A 17,120-nucleotide genomic window follows, 5' to 3' on the forward strand; every position below is an offset into this window, starting at 1 on the left:
TTGCATGGGGGCTCTTCCTGCACCTGCTTGCCTAGCACAGCCTGCCCGGGGCTGCGGTCCTGGGGGGGCTCAGCACCCCCCTGTGCACCCCGACATGCACCCCCGCTTCGCAGGGAGCTACTGCCTCTGCGGGGGGAAATCAAAAAGGAGCAAAAGGGAAGGGAAATTAAAACCTCGGCGGGGGGTGGGGAGCAGGGAGCGCAGTGGCTTTGGCTCCGCGTCTTTAATTCCGCGCCGGGTTTTGCGCGCTCCCACCTCCCCGCCCGCACCCCACGTGGGGACAGGGCGGGGCCGGCCGCCTCGGCCAATGGGCAGCGCCGACGCCTGACACTTTTTGCACGTCAACAGCCGGAGCGCAGCCAATTAGCGGCGGGGCCAGGCCGGGGGGGGCCGGGGCACCCCCACATCCCAGGGGGGGCTCCTCTAGCCCCCTGCCCGGGGGCCCGGGGGGGCGGGGGGGCGCGTTCCCCGCGCAGCGCGACCACCGCCTGGGGGGGGTATTTTTTTATTTCCTTTTTTCTTTTTTTTTTTTTTTTTTTATGAGGGGTGTGTGTGTGGGGGTGTTTTGATTTTTCATTTTTTGTGTTGCCCCCCGCCCGCCTTTTATTATTTAGATGGACGCGTTTCATTACTGGGGAGAAAAACCTAAAATATTCCTTTGATACACAAAATCAAATTGATATTTAGCCTCTGCTTACTTCTTTATGCGCGGCTGCCCGCGCCGCGCGGCAGTGACAGATTGTTTGAGCTGGAGGAAAAGCCATCCCGAGCTAATTAAGCCGCCATGCCGGGGGGGCTGCGGGCGGGGGGCTCCGCGGCAGCCGCGTTTGTCAGCGCTCCGGCCCCGCGTGGCTTTGATTGACAGCGCCCCCCCCTCCGCGGCTGCCCGGCTCCCTTCAGCCAATAGAGTTGAAAGAGCCGAGCGCTCGGTGGGGTTTGATTGGTTGAAGGGCGGGGGGTTTGCTGAGGGGGCCCCACGTGGGGTAGGGAGGCTCCGTGTGACGTGAGGGTGAGGAGCCATTTTGTGTCGCCATCGGCCGGGCCCACGCGTGAGGATGCGGAGGGCCGCGGGGGGCCGCACTCCTGCCCACCGGGGTTCGGCGCCCCCCGACCTCCGTACACCCCCGGCCTCCGTAGCCCCCCGGGGCTCCTCACCCCCCGCCCCGGGCTCGCCCCCCCGGGCTCAGCGCCCCGGGGTCAGCCCGGCCGGCCTGTGCGCCCCCGAGGCGGCGTTACCCGCGCCCCCCGTTACACCCGGTTCCCCCCCCGCCCTGCCCCGGTAGCACCGGGCAGGGCCCAGCCCCCCCCCGGCCCCCGCACGGCCAAGCGGCGGCCGCGCAGCGGGGCGGGCGTTACGGTGATACAGCGGCGGGGCCGCACCGGGAGCGCCACCGGGACCCCACGGGCAGCGCCTGGGCCCCACCGGGACCCCACGGGCCGTGGCGGGGCCCCACGGGCAGCGGGACCGGGCCGGGGCGGTGGGGAAGCGGGGCGTGGCCTGTCTGGCTGGGAGGCGTGGTTTACCGAAAGGGCGTGGCCTGATGGGGGCGTGGCCCGCCGCCGCCGCTCAGTCTCTCATCGTTTCAGACACAAGTCTGGGCATTGTGACGTCTCCGCTGTAGTCGCCCAGTCAGCTGCGGGCTTTTCTGTCCCCCACGTGGGTTTTCCGGCCGGCTATTGGGCGGCGGCGGAGGGGCCGCCCGGGTTTTGTTCCCCCGCCCCGCTTCGCCCCAGCGCTCTGGCGGCGGCGGCGCGGACCGCGTGCTCCGGGGCTGCCGCGCTCCGCCGTGCGGGGCTCCGCTCCGCGCTCCGGCACCCCTCACCCCGGCACCCCCCGGCCGCGGGACCCCAGCACCCCGGACCTCGGGGCAGCAGGAGCAGCAGCAGCATGGCTTGTGGAGTTACGGCGATACCGGCTGGACGCAGCTGAACGGCCGCCCCCGGGCGGGGGAACCGCGGCGGAGGCACCGCTCGCACTTCGCATGCCCGCGGCGCCCGGGAAGTCGGATGTGTACGGCCTTCTCCCCCCTCCTCCTCTCCTCCATGGCCGTCGTGCTCCGGCGTTAGTTCCTGGCTTTGCTTCCCCCTTCTTCTCGCAGCAGGAATCCCGCGGGATCCTCCTTCCTCCGGGGCTCCTTTGGTTGCGTTTTGTTGTTGCTTTTTTATTATTTTTTGTGTGTGTGTCTCTGCGTGTGGTTTTTTCATTTTTTTTTTTTTTTTTTTTTTGAGAGCGGCCGCCGGCAGGCGGGGGGGCGAGGGAGCGGAGCGCCGCGGGGCGGGGGGGGCCGCACCTGGCCCCGGCGGCTGCGGGCAGCTCGGCCGGGCTGGGCTCCGCGGGCGCGCAGCGCGGCCCCGGCGGTGCGGTGGCTTTGCGCGGGGGGTGGGGGGCCCGCAGTCAGGCCTGCTCCCCCACCCCCCCCGCCCCCCATCCCCCCTCCTCCGCCCCCCGCACGGACTTTTCCTCTCGTCTCTTTGTTCCAGTTCTCGGCCTCTCCGGGAGCGCTCCGGGCAGCAGCGCACGTCGCGATCGCCGTAGCGAGGCACGGCGCGGCTGGCTCCAGTGACCCCCCCCAGCCCTGCCATGTACCCCCAGGGCCGGCACCCGGTGAGTCCCGCTCCCCCTCGCCCCGCTCCCCCCGCTCCGCGGCCCCGGTGCTGAGCGCCTCTCCCTGCAGGCTCCGCACCAGCCGGGCCAGCCGGGCTTCAAATTCACCGTGGCCGAGTCCTGCGACCGGATCAAGGACGAGTTCCAGTTCCTGCAAGCCCAGTACCACAGGTGAGCCCGGGGGGGCCGGGGCGCGGCTGCGGGCAGTGCCGCTCCCCTCCCCTGCCTGCCCCTGCCTTGCCGTGCCTCCCCTGCCTGCCCCTGCCTTGCCGTGCCTCCCCTGCCTGCCCCTGCCTTGCCGTGCCTCCCCTGCCTGCCCCTGCCTTGCCGTGCCTCCCCTGCCTGCCCCTGCCTTGCCGTGCCTCCCCTGCCTGCCCCTGCCTTGCCGTGCCGCCCCTGCCTGCCCCTGCCTTGCCGTGCCGCCCCTGCCTGCCCCTGCCTTGCCGTGCCGCCCCTGCCTGCCCCTGCCTTGCCGTGCCGCCCCTGCCTGCCCCTGCCTTGCCGTGCCGCCCCTGCCTGCCCCTGCCTTGCCGTGCCGCCCCTGCCTGCCCCTGCCTTGCCGTGCCGCCCCTGCCTGCCCCTGCCTTGCCGTGCCGCCCCTGCCTGCCCCTGCCTTGCCGTGCCGCCCCTGCCTGCCCCTGCCCCTGCCTTGCCGTGCCGCCCCTGCCTGCCCCTGCCCCTGCCTTGCCGTGCCGCCCCTGCCTGCCCCTGCCCCTGCCTTGCCGTGCCGCCCCTGCCTGCCCCTGCCCCTGCCTTGCCGTGCCGCCCCTGCCTGCCCCTGCCCCTGCCTTGCCGTGCCGCCCCTGCCTGCCCCTGCCCCTGCCTTGCCGTGCCGCCCCTGCCTGCCCCTGCCCCTGCCTTGCCGCCCCTGCCTGCCCCTGCCCCTGCCTTGCCTTGCCGCCCCTGCCTGCCCCTGCCCCTGCCTTGCCTTGCCGCCCCTGCCTGCCCCTGCCTTGCCTTGGCGCCCCTGCCTGCCCCTGCCCCTGCCTTGCCTTGGCGCCCCTGCCTGCCCCTGCCCCTGCCTTGCCTTGGCGCCCCTGCCTGCCCCTGCCCCTGCCTTGCCTTGGCGCCCCTGCCTGCCCCTGCCCCTGCCTTGCCTTGGCGCCCCTGCCTGCCCCTGCCCCTGCCTTGCCTTGGCGCCCCTGCCTGCCCCTGCCCCTGCCTTGCCTTGGCGCCCCTGCCTGCCCCTGCCCCTGCCTTGCCTTGGCGCCCCTGCCTGCCCCTGCCCCTGCCTTGCCTTGGCGCCCCTGCCTGCCCCTGCCCTTGCCTTGCCTTGGCGCCCCTGCCTGCCCCTGCCCTTGCCTTGCCTTGGCGCCCCTGCCTGCCCCTGCCCTTGCCTTGCCTTGGCGCCCCTGCCTGCCCCTGCCCTTGCCTTGCCTTGGCGCCCCTGCCCCTGCCCCTGCCTTGCCTTGGCGCCCCTGCCTGCCCCTGCCTTGCCTTGCCTTGGCGCCCCTGCCTGCCCCTGCCCTTGCCTTGGCGCCCCTGCCTGCCCCTGCCTTGCCTTGCCTTGGCGCCCCTGCCTGCCCCTGCCCTTGCCTTGGCGCCCCTGCCTGCCCCTGCCCCTGCCTTGCCTTGCCTTGGCGCCCCTGCCTGCCCCTGCCCCTGCCTTGCCTTGCCTTGGCGCCCCTGCCTTGCCTTGCCTTGGCGCCCCTGCCTTGCCTTGCCTTGGCGCCCCTGCCTTGCCTTGCCTTGGCGCCCCTGCCTTGCCTTGCCTTGGCGCCCCTGCCTTGCCTTGCCTTGGCGCCCCTGCCTGCCCCTGCCTTGGCGCCCCTGCCTGCCCCTGCCTTGGCGCCCCGCTGGGTCTCACACCTTTGCTCTGCCCCCCCCCCCCCCAGCCTGAAAGTGGAGTATGACAAGCTGGCAAACGAGAAGACAGAAATGCAGCGCCATTACGTTATGGTAAGAGACTTTAATCAGATTTCGGATCAGGCTGTAAATGTCATTAGCTGGGAGCCCAGCCGTGTGCTGGGAGAGGGGCAGCAGGAGGGGGACAGGGACCGGGACCTCTCCACCCCGCCGGAGTGGGCACCCAAGGGACCTGCCGCCCTGCCCCGGGCTCAGGCAGGGAGGGGGCCGGCTGCATGCCCTGCTGGTGGCTGTGCCAGGTCGAAGCAGCCCAGGAGAGCAATAACAAGTTTCCTGTTAACCCCTTTTCTGCCGGTGCCTGCGGCCCCCTGGGCAGGGGGTACTGGGGGGTGCCCCGGGGTGCTCGGCGGGATGGGGTGCAGCCCCCGACGATTCCCACCCGGGCTCTTTTATTGCATCTTTTGAGGACAGTTTGCATGGCAGGGATGTGGGGGGGTTGCTGGTGGGGGTGGCAGGAGCCAGCCACCCCCTTTCTCGGCGGGGAGAAGGGGTTGGTGCTCCCTGGGTTCCCAGCAGCAGTGCTGGAGTCAGGGTGAGGGGGGGTAGATAAATCCATACCCCACCCCCAGCTCAGTGAGAAACTGGGTTTTTGGCCAGACTACGGGCAGTACCTGTTCTGCCAGGGCTCTGCAGACGCCTGTCACACAGCTCTGCGCCTCTTTGTTTTTCTAAATAGCTTAGGAGGAGAAAACAGGAGTAAAAAGGAGTGTCCTCTTGTTAAATGCATGCCACTTGAACCCTATAAACATCTGCTTATTATAACGTATAATTTCCTTGGCTACCAATGCTTTAAGCACAGTTTTGACCGGGATGCTTTCTGGTAATGACCTTATGCAAATACCTTATGTTAAATTAATTCAAATTCTTCTTGGCTCTTTTTTTTTGTTTTGTTTTATTTATTCCCCAGTACTATGAAATGTCCTATGGTTTGAATATTGAAATGCACAAACAGGTGAGTAATTTAAAGGGGGGAAATTGTGATTGATTGATCTCCTGTTGCCCTTTTCTCAGCCTGAGATAAAATAGGCCCTGATTGCACTAAATGGGGAGCAAGTGCTGAAGCTGGGGATGTGACTCCAGGTGAGATCCTATGGCCCAGCAGTTACATCGGGAACTGCAGGGTGATGGCAGGCCAGTGAGGTTTTTGCCTATATTCAGGAAAAACTTGGGTTTTGAAAATAGTGTTCATGAGATGGGGTGAAAATAGCCTTGTGTTCCACGCTGGGAGGTAGGTACCTGGAATGGCACATTCCCAGCACTTGGAATATTCTGTTATCTCCTGCGTTTTCCTCTGGTTTTGTGGTTGGTACAACACGACCGTTTCTAAGGTTGTAACCCCCTGATACTCGCCGTGCTGTAGTGTGAGACTTAAAGGGAATTATCTTCAGGGATACTGATACGGTGTGTTGCTCAATGTCACGGATTTGTCTTTGCATCTGGAAAATGAAGCAATGTTTGGTACTTGGCCCCCCACCCCCACCCCGCAGTCTAATATGTAACTTGCCTGGAGGAAAAAATAGAGAAGGCCGTAGCAGAATGTGGTGTGCTACCTTGATAAGATTATAGTTAAAGAGCCTAAAGGCTGGGCACATGATGGTAAAACTTAAAGGAATAAAGTTATTATTGAGATTAGACCTGATTATTTGTGCTGCTGCTCTGCTTACTGGTTTTAGAAGTAGTTCTAATTAAGAACTTAAGGCAGATAGAAGTTGACATCAACTTTGCCATTCGCAAATCAGCCCCGTTCAACTCCAAAGTGGTTTTGCTTGACAGCAGCATCACCCTCCGAAGTAGGAAAGTGTCGTTAGCTGACTGATGAAATTCAAGGCAGCGTGCCTGTGAAGCTGCTCTCCTTCGCGCACACGCTTCCCTTTAGCTTTCTGGTACGTAGTCACAGGGTAACGAAAATAATTACTGCTTAGTCTTCAGTTTTTTAAAAATATCTTCTTCCATGCAGATAATCCTGACTTCTTTCTCTTCGTTGCTTCTGCCTGGACACACAAGCGTCCTTGCAAGGCAGCGCTGCTCATGAGGAGCCCTGGGGGGGCTGCACAGGAGCCCAAGCCCCCAGACTGGGGGCAGGCAGGGCATGTGTGACCGCTGGACGGCTCAGGGGAGCCGCTGGTGCGGTTTGCCTCGGCGCAGCCAGAGATGCCCCTGAATTCAGAATTTTTGCTTAGGCCTGTGGTGGCCTTCTGCGAGGACCCAGTCCCTGTTTTGCGTGCGTCCAGAGGGACATGGACCCTGTGGCCTCTTCGGAAATGCTCGAGGGAGTGGAGTGCTGCAAGCGCGGGCCGCTCTGGGGAGAGGGAGAACCTCTTGCTGCCTGGGTGCTGGGTGTTGAATGGCTTCACTCTGCAAACGCTGGGAGATGCTGAGATAATACAGCAGGATGCCGAGCTTGTTCTATTGATTGGAGCTTTGGAAGCAATTGCCGTTTCCCTGAGATGCGCAGTGTTTTGCACCGGTGCGTGGCTGCAACTGGAAATGGATCTGGGAGGTTTTGCACGGCAGGATGAGTGTGGGGGCTGGGGGCGAGAGCCCGCTGGGCTCTGGCTTCGTCAGGTTGTGGCTGGGGCGCTCCGCCCTCTGCTCCATCTTGCGGCGTGACCACGTAGCGTGTCTTCCTCGTGGTGCTGAGCCAGGCGAAGTGTCTGCTGCCTTGGCTTCTGGAGGGTGACTGAGGAGCCTTGGAACGCCCGGGGGCTGTTTTCTCTGGGGCTGGTGCAAGCGGAGCCCAGCCGCTGCTGCATTCCCTGACCCGGATTTTGCATTTCCCGGGTGGCAAGGCCGAGCGTGGTCGGTGTGCCTTGCTGGGAGCTTTGCTACCTTGCAACTCCGCAGATAAATCTTTGCCGGATGCTTCCAGCCTGCACCGAGCATCCCCTGCCTGCTTTAGTTGTTCCTGGTGACATATGCTGCGTGCCTAGTGCTGGGCTGATGGGGGAAGTTTGGGGAGGTGAAGCTGTCTTGTTATTTAATTGACAGCAATGTGCATGGTGCTGGAGGAAAACAAAGCAGCCCGAGCTGCTCCGAGCGTGCTTCCAGGCGAAAATGGGGCGAGAGGGAGCGGAGGGATGGGAGAGCTCGGCCGGCCGGAGCGGGTGCCTGGAGAGGCTTTGCCCCTCTTTTGGGCTGCAGCATCCCCCTGAAAGCCATCCCATCCCGCCGCTAATTGCAGCGTGGTCCTGCCTGCATCTGGTTGAGGGTGGCTAGTCCTGAACAAACAAGTTTATCAGCTGACCTGTTTAGCGGTTGACTTGTGTTTATCTGCACACAATCAAGTAGACTGAAGTGCTTGAATTATTCATGCAGTGTCCTGCCCTCCAGACTTGACTGCTTGTGATTACATCTGCTTGAGACAAACATTGATGGATACTTCATCTTTAAGCAAAAGGGGATTGTCTGTCTGTGGGTTTATATAACAGATTATCTCTTCTACGCTGAATATTAAGTGTGTGTATATGTGGCCGTGTGTGGGGTTTTTCTTCCCCCCCTCCCCCCCCCCCCCCCATTTTGTTTCTTGTTAAGGAAAAAATGCAGTTTCATAAACAACTCCATATGCAAGGAAATATTTAGGAAGTGACTACCCGCTTTGTTGCATATAACGCGGTGAATTGCTCCTTACATCAGTCTTCCTGCTGAATGAAGCACTCTCTTCCCAGGGCTCAGCTTTCTTAAACTTGAGGCCAGCCAGGAGTTTTCTTTTTAAACCTGGGCAAAGCTCTTTTTTTTTTTTTTTTTAAGGTTAATTGATTTTTACAAAAGAAACTCTCGTTCCCCTGTTGGTTTTGCATTGTTTTTGTTCAGATCTCTGTAGATAATTGCCAAATGCAGTCAGAGTGAATAACGATTCCAAAAGAAAAACTTAATTTTGTGTGGGGAAACGGGACACCTTGGAGGGCAGAACCTTTGTGCTGATTTTCTTTTTTTTTTAATGGCTGAGATCTCTCCACATAAGCACTTCTTGTTTTTGTGCTTAAACGCTTAATGCTTGGAACAAACCTAAACCCTCCTGCCACTTCCAGGGAAAGAGAGGCATGCTTTCTTTTTTTCTTTCTCTAGAATATTCCAAGAACACAATATACTTTCTGTCATGCTTGTTAGCAAGGAGTGCCAGGTAATAATTTGCTAAATACTTCAGAAGCCAAGTAATTTGTTAGTGTGATACTCTCAGGTCTCCTAAGGTAGGGAGGAATAGCTCTCAGCCAGCTTAACCTCTCCCTCCCCTTGGCTTTACGGGAGGCACCGGCAGCCCCCGGTGACTTTTGGGGGTCCTGAGTGAGCTCTGCCCCCCCACCCCACAGCCCCAGTGCCCGTGGTAATTCCGTAATGAGGGGTTGTGGCCCGCCCCTCCACACCCCCTCCCTGAATTTAATTCTCATCAGTGAAGCTCTCCACTTTGCTAATAACGATAGCAGCCACAAATAGCTTTCAACATGCCATTGACAGCCTGGTTGGAGAGAGCACTTGAAATAGTGGTAGACAGCTGAAAGTACCCATAATTGTGCGCCGGAGTGAGAACCACACTGCTCAAGGGCCTTATTTTCATGTGCTTAAAGAGACAATATCCTGGTTTCAACAAATGCTTCTGGTGCTTCACCGGTGGTGTGATTTGCTCCTTGCCTTTCTCCAACCGTCGCTGCTACCCTCTTCCAGGGCTGAGGTTTGCAGGGGGAGACTGGGGTAGCTGGGGGAGGGCAGTGGTGCTCCGGACCTGTCTCGGAAACATCCTTGTGGGGGGTGTCTGGAGAGACCTGTGGTTTTGGAGCCGTGGAGAAAGCTGCGGGGCTCGGTGGGGGCTTCTTGGTGGGAGTCTCACCTGAACCCCAGGATCATGCTGATGCTGCGTCCTGTGGGCCGTTTGCCTTCAGCAGTGCCACCAGCCCCGTTCGGGGGTTGAGGCAGTGGACAGGGTTTGTTGTGTTTTTCAGGAGGAGGAAGGGCTGGATGGGCGATGCGGTATGTTCAGCCCCTTGTCACTGGCCTTCGTCCCACTGTTTAAATCAATAAGCAAGAGTGGGTTGGAGCTTGGTCTGCAGCGGTCCAAAAATCTGTTCTGAGGCTGCATCTGGGGTGGCCTGGTCTGCTGTGCTGGTGTGATTCGCTTCCAACCCACGCAGGTTCACGGGGGCTCTGCCCCGGCGGGGTGCGGGTGTGCTGTGCAGGGCCTCTGGGGAGCCCGGGGCTGCTCCCCGCAGAGCGGTGGCCACAGGCTGGGCTTCTGCGAGCACCTCCATCCCCAGAGCAGGGCTGAGCGTTCCTCCCGCAGGCTGGGAGCCAGGAGGGGTTTGGGTCTGGTCCTGTGCCCTGGGATCCACGCTGGGGTGTGACCCCCGGTGTACCGGTGGGGCTGGGGCAGCCCTGCAGCTCCCCTTCGGTTGCTTGGTGAAGGCCAAGGCTAATGTATTTTGGCACAGTGAGCATCTCTGTCGCCCAGAGCAGTGTCTGCAGGGTGTCATGCCAGGGTTTGGGCTCCCCCCCTACCCCCTTACCCTGGCTCAAGGCTGGGGCTCTGCCTGCACTCGGGCACTTCGGGCATGTTTTTAAAGGCTGCTCCTTTCCACTCCGCTCTGCGTATCCCACAACTGACGGCCGGCAGAGTTATTTTTAAAACTTCCCTCTGCCATGTCCAGGTGTAAAGACGAGAGGACTGGGAGCCGGAGCTGCTGGGGAGAGCCAGCCCTGTAGCTATTTAACACCATGCCACTGCTGCTGCAGCCGGAGCTCCTGCCCAGCTCTTGACTTGGCTCCAGCCGAGGTTCTCCATGTCCTTAAGTGCTTTGGGTGCTGCTAGCAGCTCTGGCCATTTTAAGAGCGGGTGGCAGGACCTGCAGCCTGTGGCCAAGCAGTCTGTCTCTTGATTTATAACCGGTGCAAATGTTTTCTCTGATTTCCCCCCTCCCTGCTTGCAAAACATTGCCCCAAAAGTGTTTCTTGACTAGCATCAGGTCAGATTCCTGGCAGGGCTGTGGGGCTGCGGGGGGGATTAGTCAGGATTTCAGGTTCTCCTGACTCCTTGCCCTTTTTAACGAGCAGCACAGAGCCGCCCTCAGCATCCTGCTTCCCTGGGGTGAGCTTCCTGGGAGGTGCTCCCATGGGTGCCGGTGCTGGGCTGTGTGCCTCTCCTGGGGTGCCCTATGCAGCCCCCGGTCTTTTATCTGCCGCTCATTCACAGCCCCCATCTTGGTGCTGCACACCATGGTCCAGCGAAGATGCAGGGTGTCGGGAGGGGATGCGGAGGCTGGGATTGCCATGGCAACCTGCAGCAGGGGGGGAATGGAGGTTTTTCTTGGCAAGAGTGGCTGAGGGGGGGCTCGGGGGCTCTGCCTCTCTGGGCCAAGGTGATGAATGAGCTCTGTTATGGGGAAGGTGTTGGGCATGAAACCCTCCCCTGTTCGCGGTGCGCCAGAGGATCCCCTTTCGCTCCTGATTAAACTTTTAATGGGGACAGCTAGAGTTTAATATGTGGGGGAATGGGAAAAGTTAAAGTGAACAAATATTTAAAGATTATTGAATCTCATGTTAACAGGAAACCTCATGGTTGTAAACACAATATTTTGGACATCTAATATCTTCTTGCTTGCTGAATCCCACGTGGGAAGGCTGTCTCTTTGCAGGACGCAAAGGTTTTCTTCAAATCTTTGTTGGAAGTTTGGGCAGATTGGATCTAAATGTGGAGGCGATGGGTCGTCATGCGTCTTTGTTTGTCTGGACCGTGTTAGTGCTCGATAGTGCCTGGGGAAAACTCAGCCCCTTCCCTCCCTCCCTCTGTGGAGGTGGTCTGTTTGGATGCTGCATTTTTCCTTTTACACCTAAAAGACCTTTGCGACACGCAGCCGGAGGGACTGCTCATGCTGGCACCGCTGTTTTCACCTCAAATAAGGATTGACTTTGTTCTAGAATTTGTTGGGGGCTGGCAAGAAAGAGCTCACAGGAGAAGCAATCATGCTGGAGGAGCAATACGCAGAGTGCTTGTTGCGTCCAGAATCCAATAGGCTTCATCTGAAGGAATAAATATTTAATGGAGCTGCAGTCTATATATAATCTAATCAATGCGTCGGTGCCAAAAAGGCCTTTAAAGAGGTTTACCTATCGCTGAGCAATGCGTGATGTGAGCGCCGGGGTGGTTGTCGGTGGCACTGCTGCCACTTTGAAGTGGCACCGCTTTGCTGGGGCGGCTGCGGTACGCACGGCGCCACCCGCGCTCCTGCACCACGCTCCTTCGGATGCGGCACTGTGCCTGGGCTTGATTTTTTGCAGTTCCAGCTCACAGCCCTGTTTTGGGGCTGGGAGTGGTCGGCAGGCGATGCACCGCATGTTTGGTGTTTAAAAACTTGTACTGGCCGGAGCCCTTTTCCTCTGGGCAGGGAGTGTCGTGCCGTCACCAGCCGCCTGACGAGCCCTGCATCCTCGCGTTCGGGTCTGTGGAAATCCTGGCGGCTGCAGCACTTGCTTAGCTGCAGCCAAGGTACCTGAGTCCAAACCGTAGTCACTTCCAGATGCCTCTGGCTCGACACGGCACGCCAGCACATTCCCCTGACCTCTGGAAGGGCTAATAAAAGCATCAGGTGTAACCTAATCACAGGGGCGCTGTCAGAAAAGACGTCCAGAAATATCCCCGTCGCTTTGAAGCCAAAACCGGCGATGCCCGTGCAAAGGTGCTGCGGGAGCAGCAGGCGGGGGGTCCGGGGGGACCCCTTGCAGCAGGTCCCTGAGCTCTGGTGGCCATGGGGTCTCCGTGCGGTGGTTCCCTCTGCAGGGGTGAGTCTAGACTGGGGGAGATGGGAGTTCTCCTGCCATCTTCTTGCTTATGCTCGTTCTGGGGCACGTTGGTTGTGCTTGTTGGGTTAGTCCTGCAGTAACACCAGTGCGCCCCAGCCATTGCCCAGCTCCTCAAAGCAAGGGTTGAGTGTCTGTTGTGGGATATTTTGTTGTGGTGTTTTGTTGCTTTTTTTCCCAGACTATGGGATTTGGGTTTTTCTTGCAGTATTTGAGAGCAGGTGGAGCTGAGAACCCCTCTGTGGGTCAGCACCCCACTGGGGTTGCAATCAAAAATCAGAGCTGCTGCAGGGCACATCCTGGGGGCTGAGCAGTGGAGGTGGGGGAGAGTGAAGCCTTGGGGTGCCGGGGGTGGCGGTGGCGATTTGGGGAGCACGTGGGCAGCTGCTGGCTGTCTCGGGGGGGAGGCACCTTGCCAATGGGGAGGCTGGAGCAAGACCCAGTTAATCACTTATGTTATTGATAACGAGCTGCTCAGGGCTGTCGGAAGGAATTTCTGGGGCGTTTGATTCTGTGCCAGGGCTCGGCTCCGGCCATTGTTGCGGTGCTGAATCCTCGCGGCTGCTCAGGCCATGTTTGAGTTGGACCAAAAGCTGTTTTAACAGCTGCCTCGGCTGGCGCAGCAGCCGGCATTAACTCTTGGGAGCCAGGCAGCTCCGCGTGCCGAATGGGAGCATCCGTGGGGTGCGCGGCAGGATGGCACCTCCTGGCACCGGGCTGCCGGCTTGCCCCAGACATGGGCTAGGGTTATGGCTCCAGGAAAACGTTATTCCCAGTTAATGGAGGTGTTGTAGAAACCACAGTTTGACAGCGTAGGTTTGTTGTTAAACTCCCAAATAATGTGGTTGAGTGGATGGGTGTGAAGGGTTATGGGCTCAGCTTGCTGAGGATGACGAAAGGAACCTGGGCAGCTTCAGTTTGGGGTGGGGGAAGACCTCGGCAGTGCAGGGATGGGAGCAGCACCCACCAGCCCTCGCTGTTGACTAAACACTCGCTGCATAGGGCGGTGTGTTTGCCGAGGTTTCTTCTGAAGAAACCCAATGCCCGCAACTGAGTGCTGGGAGCAGAAGGTGATGGCAAGGGGCTGCCCCTGCGCGTGATCCCGGCTGGGTGTGCCAAACTGATTTTGTGTGACCCAGCTGCTTCGGAGAGCAGCAGCTGCTCGAAGGATGGGGAGCCGGGCTAACGCCTGGCTGTGTTTTCTTGCAGCCAGGGGAGTCCGGGCTGGTGCGGAGCTGCTGGGGCTGGTTGGTGATGCTCGGTCCCATGATTGGGACCAAAGCATCCCGAGAGCGTGGGGAATGGGACCCTGTCCCACAGAGCAAGCACGAAGGTGCTTTTGTTGCCTCTTCTGGGAGTCACCGCTTCCTCTTGTGTGGCTGGGAGGGGATGCACAGGGTGGGGGTGGGGGTGGATGCACGGTGCTGCTGCCGGGAAGCCTCGTGCAGGCCACGGGAGGTTGCTTGGTACTGACTGTTGCTTTTTCTTCTTCCTTTTTTTTTTTTCAGACAGAAATTGCTAAAAGACTGAATACAATTTTAGCCCAGATCATGCCTTTTCTGTCACAAGAGGTAAGGATGTTTTCACACCCCAGATGTGGGGTGCTGCTTCTCCCAGGGGGCTTCCCCAGGAAGGAGTGCTGTGCCCTTTGGGGAGGGGGGATCCCACGAGGGGGCACGGACCTGTTCCCAACAAACCTGTGTTTTGGAGGTGCGGGGCTGTTCTGGGGCTCCCCATGAGAAAGGGGGCTCAGATCCTATGTGCGTGTTGCAGAACCCTCGGGGTAGGGGAGTGCCAGACCCTGTGAGGGGCTTTGCTTGGCTGTGGGGGTCTGTGCTGAGCCTGAGGAGCAAAAAGGGCTGCGAGGGGCTGCTCTGGCTCCCCCCCCCCCCCCGTGTGGTCCATGGGGCAGTGTCCCTGGGCTGCTGCTCTTGTGAGCAAAATATAGACACAAAAAAAATAAAGAAAACGGGGGGGGGGGGGGTGACCATCTCCAGGGGGTTGCACCTTGGTTGGGTGCCCCCTGCCAGGCTCTGACCTGGCCGTGCGCCTCTGTCCCCGCAGCACCAACAGCAAGTCGCACAGGCTGTTGAGCGTGCCAAGCAAGTGACAATGACGGAGTTGAATGCTATCATCGGGGTACGTGGACTTCCCAATCTGCCTCTCACCGTGTGTATACCCCTTTTATTCCTATCATTTACCATAATCAGAGGCAATCCTGTGCTCAGGCGGGGATAAAGAAGGGTGGCTCGCTACCCTGCGGCCCCCCCCCAAACTACCAAAACTCCCCCAATCTGGCATTGAGCGAGACGGGGGGTGACAGCCACGGCTCGGGCAGCCCGGTCCCCCTCACCGGGCACTAATGCAGCACCAGGAGCCTCTGCCAGTCAAATTTGCTGTTCTCCATGAGATGGGGGAGGGTTTGGGGTGCAGAGCGGGGCTGAGTGCCCAGCGCCCTCCCGGAGCCCCCTGAGCCCAGGCATGTCTCTGCATGGGCTGTTGATGTGAAATGTGCTGTAAATTTGACAGAGTTGTTGTTCCATGCATTGACTTACCCGCTCCCGTCTTACTGGGCTCTCTCTCGCAGATCTTGGGTGGTGGGTTTTTTTCCTTAAAACTAACAATTTTTAATGTCTTTTTAATTGGTGTGATGGTCTCAGTCCTGCAGCAAACCTGTTCTCTATTGGAGCTGGGACATCAGTGTCCCCAGCCAGCATCCTGGGGAGGTGGCTCCAGAGCTGCTTTGGGTTTAGGTGTTTGTTTTCCAGAAAATACTGATTTTTAATTTTTTAAATTTTTTTTTTTTGCACAACTATTTGCACTTCTTTCTTAAGCTACAAGGGACTTCATGATTCTCTGCATTGGACTTGCTCTTGTATATGTTTTTCTGGTTTTATGGGGGTAGCACCAAGTGCAGAATTGTGCTCCGGGCTGCAGCAGCAGCCCTTGGGGGGCTGAGGAAAGCCTGGCTGCAGCCGGATCCCTCACAGCGGGGCTTGTTGTGGCGGTGGCATTGGGAAGTGGTCCAGGCACAGGAGTGTGTCTCACTGGGGTGGCAGGCAGCACTGTGCAGCTGCTTGGCCTCCTGCCTGCTGCTGCCTGCACCTCACACCTTCCCGGCGGGCTGGGAGGTTGCATCCATGGCAGAGACAGCAAGCGAGGGAGATGCTCGGCTTTGATGAGCTGCTTTAAGTCGCAGCCAGGAGCCCAGGCAGCTAGAGGCAGATATTGGAATTCAATTAAGGTGAATGAGCGGGGCCTGTGACCCCCATTTTCAAGGTAATTGCTTCCTTGGATCAGAGCGAGTGTCATCCCATCATTAAGCAGCCAGGCATTTAATCGCTTTGCCTGACAAACTTTGAGGAGGCAGGAGTTACAGGCAGCTGGGGGAGCACAGGGCTGATCTGGGGGGGTGCTGGGGTGGGACAGGCAGCTGGGAGCATCCCCTCCCGCTGTGTCTTGTCGAGGGGGAGACCCAGGACAGCTGCTGCTGGGAGAGGGGCAAGCGCTGCCGTGTGCTGGGATGGCTGGAAGAGGAGGGCAGAGCTTATCCCTGGGATGTGCTGCGTGTTCCAGGCAGATGCGGAGCTGTTTTGGGTTGTGGGTCTGTACTGCTTGGTGGCTGCTGCACCTGCTTGGGTGCCCCGCCGAGATGTGAAACCAAGAGGGGGCTGTTTTTTCCAGCAAACAATTTCTTCCCTTTATGCATGCGGTGGTTTGTTATTGTGGGGTTGCTCATGTGGGGCAGACCACTTGTGTGTGTTTGCTCTTTTCGAGTGGGAGAGGGCAGTGTGCCGGGGCATGCACAGCCCCCCGCATCCCACGGGATGCATCACCAGCACAGGGGGATGGGTGGCTCTACTGTCCCCTGCCATGCCTTGCAGGAAGGGAAGACTACTATTTATAAACTGCACCAGCGTCTTGGTGCAGGTGCTGCAAACAAAAATCAACACACACAAAAAAAGCACCAAATCATTAAGACATTTTTGGTTTTTGTTTTTTTTTTTTTGCCCCTTTTGAGGTCAAGAACTGTTAATTTTATGCATCTAGGCCATTGTCTCACAGTTCCTCTGCTTCAGGCTTCTGTGAAATTGAGCCCTTGATTTGGTTATAGCTCTGGAAATGATTAGACTACTTTACTAAATTTAACGCAAGTGGTGAACTTAAGTGGTGAACCATTAAATCGGTTAACAAAGGCATGAAGCATGATGTACATAATCCAATTAAAAACACTCTACATATGAGATATTCCTTGCCAGCCTTTCTCATAAATTGTAACCTCTTCATATCTTAACCATATTTGTCTGGCACATGCTGAGGGACCCCAGAAGGAAAACATCTCTGTGTCTGCGCATCTCCCACCAGCTCCTCTCGCCTGGCCTGGACCTGGGGCCTGAGCGATACTGACATCCCCCGCCGTCACCTGGGGCTGGGTTTGCAGCGCCCTTGTCCACAGCCCCTTGCTGCAGGCTGGTGTCCTGGGCTCTGCAGGGAAGTCAGTCCAGTTTGGGGTACTGCCAGCAGCTGAGAAGCCCCAGCGCAGCATCCTGAGCAGGTCTGAGCTTGCTGTGCAGCTTGGGCACGCTGGAGAGGTGTTGGGAGGGTTGCTGGCCTCAGAAGGCTGCCCCAAGTCCTTGCACGTACCGCAGCGCGTGCGTGACTTTGAGCAGGACCCTGATCCTGCTTGGATGTGAGCAGCCTGCCTTGTCCCTGCCGTCGGTGGAGGCGTGGGGCACCCACCCCGGGCAGCTGGCTGCAGGCGCAGGGGTGTTTTTCAGGTGGTGAAGGTGGCTGAAGAGCTGCAGCCTGCCCTTCCCTGGGCTGTTTGCAGCAAGCCCCCCTGTGATGTTAATTTTTAAAAAAAACA

At 59.0% G+C, this 17,120-nt stretch overlaps 1 protein-coding gene across 8 annotated transcripts in view; it reads left to right on the top strand.

Moving 5' to 3' along the window:
* The first annotated feature begins 1,638 nt into the window (after positions 1 to 1,638).
* TLE3 (TLE family member 3, transcriptional corepressor) overlaps positions 1,639 to 17,120 on the top strand; it is a 31,915-nt gene continuing 16,433 nt past the window's right edge. The window contains exons 1-7 of one of the 8 annotated variants that reach the window (XM_055716332.1): positions 1,639 to 2,062; positions 2,482 to 2,605; positions 2,676 to 2,776; positions 4,441 to 4,504; positions 5,379 to 5,423; positions 13,762 to 13,824; positions 14,318 to 14,422. In XM_055716332.1, coding sequence (XP_055572307.1) covers positions 2,582 to 2,605; positions 2,676 to 2,776; positions 4,441 to 4,504; positions 5,379 to 5,423; positions 13,762 to 13,824; positions 14,318 to 14,422 — 402 coding nt within the window. In that variant the 5' untranslated portion in view covers positions 1,639 to 2,062; positions 2,482 to 2,581. The remainder of the gene's footprint in view (positions 2,063 to 2,481; positions 2,606 to 2,675; positions 2,777 to 4,440; positions 4,505 to 5,378; positions 5,424 to 13,761; positions 13,825 to 14,317; positions 14,423 to 17,120) is intronic. The other 7 variants (XM_055716337.1, XM_055716333.1, XM_055716330.1 and 4 more) reach the window with 7 other exon arrangements.

This window comes from Falco cherrug, chromosome 7, assembly GCF_023634085.1.
Source record: "Falco cherrug isolate bFalChe1 chromosome 7, bFalChe1.pri, whole genome shotgun sequence".
Lineage (NCBI taxonomy): Eukaryota > Metazoa > Chordata > Aves > Falconiformes > Falconidae > Falco > Falco cherrug.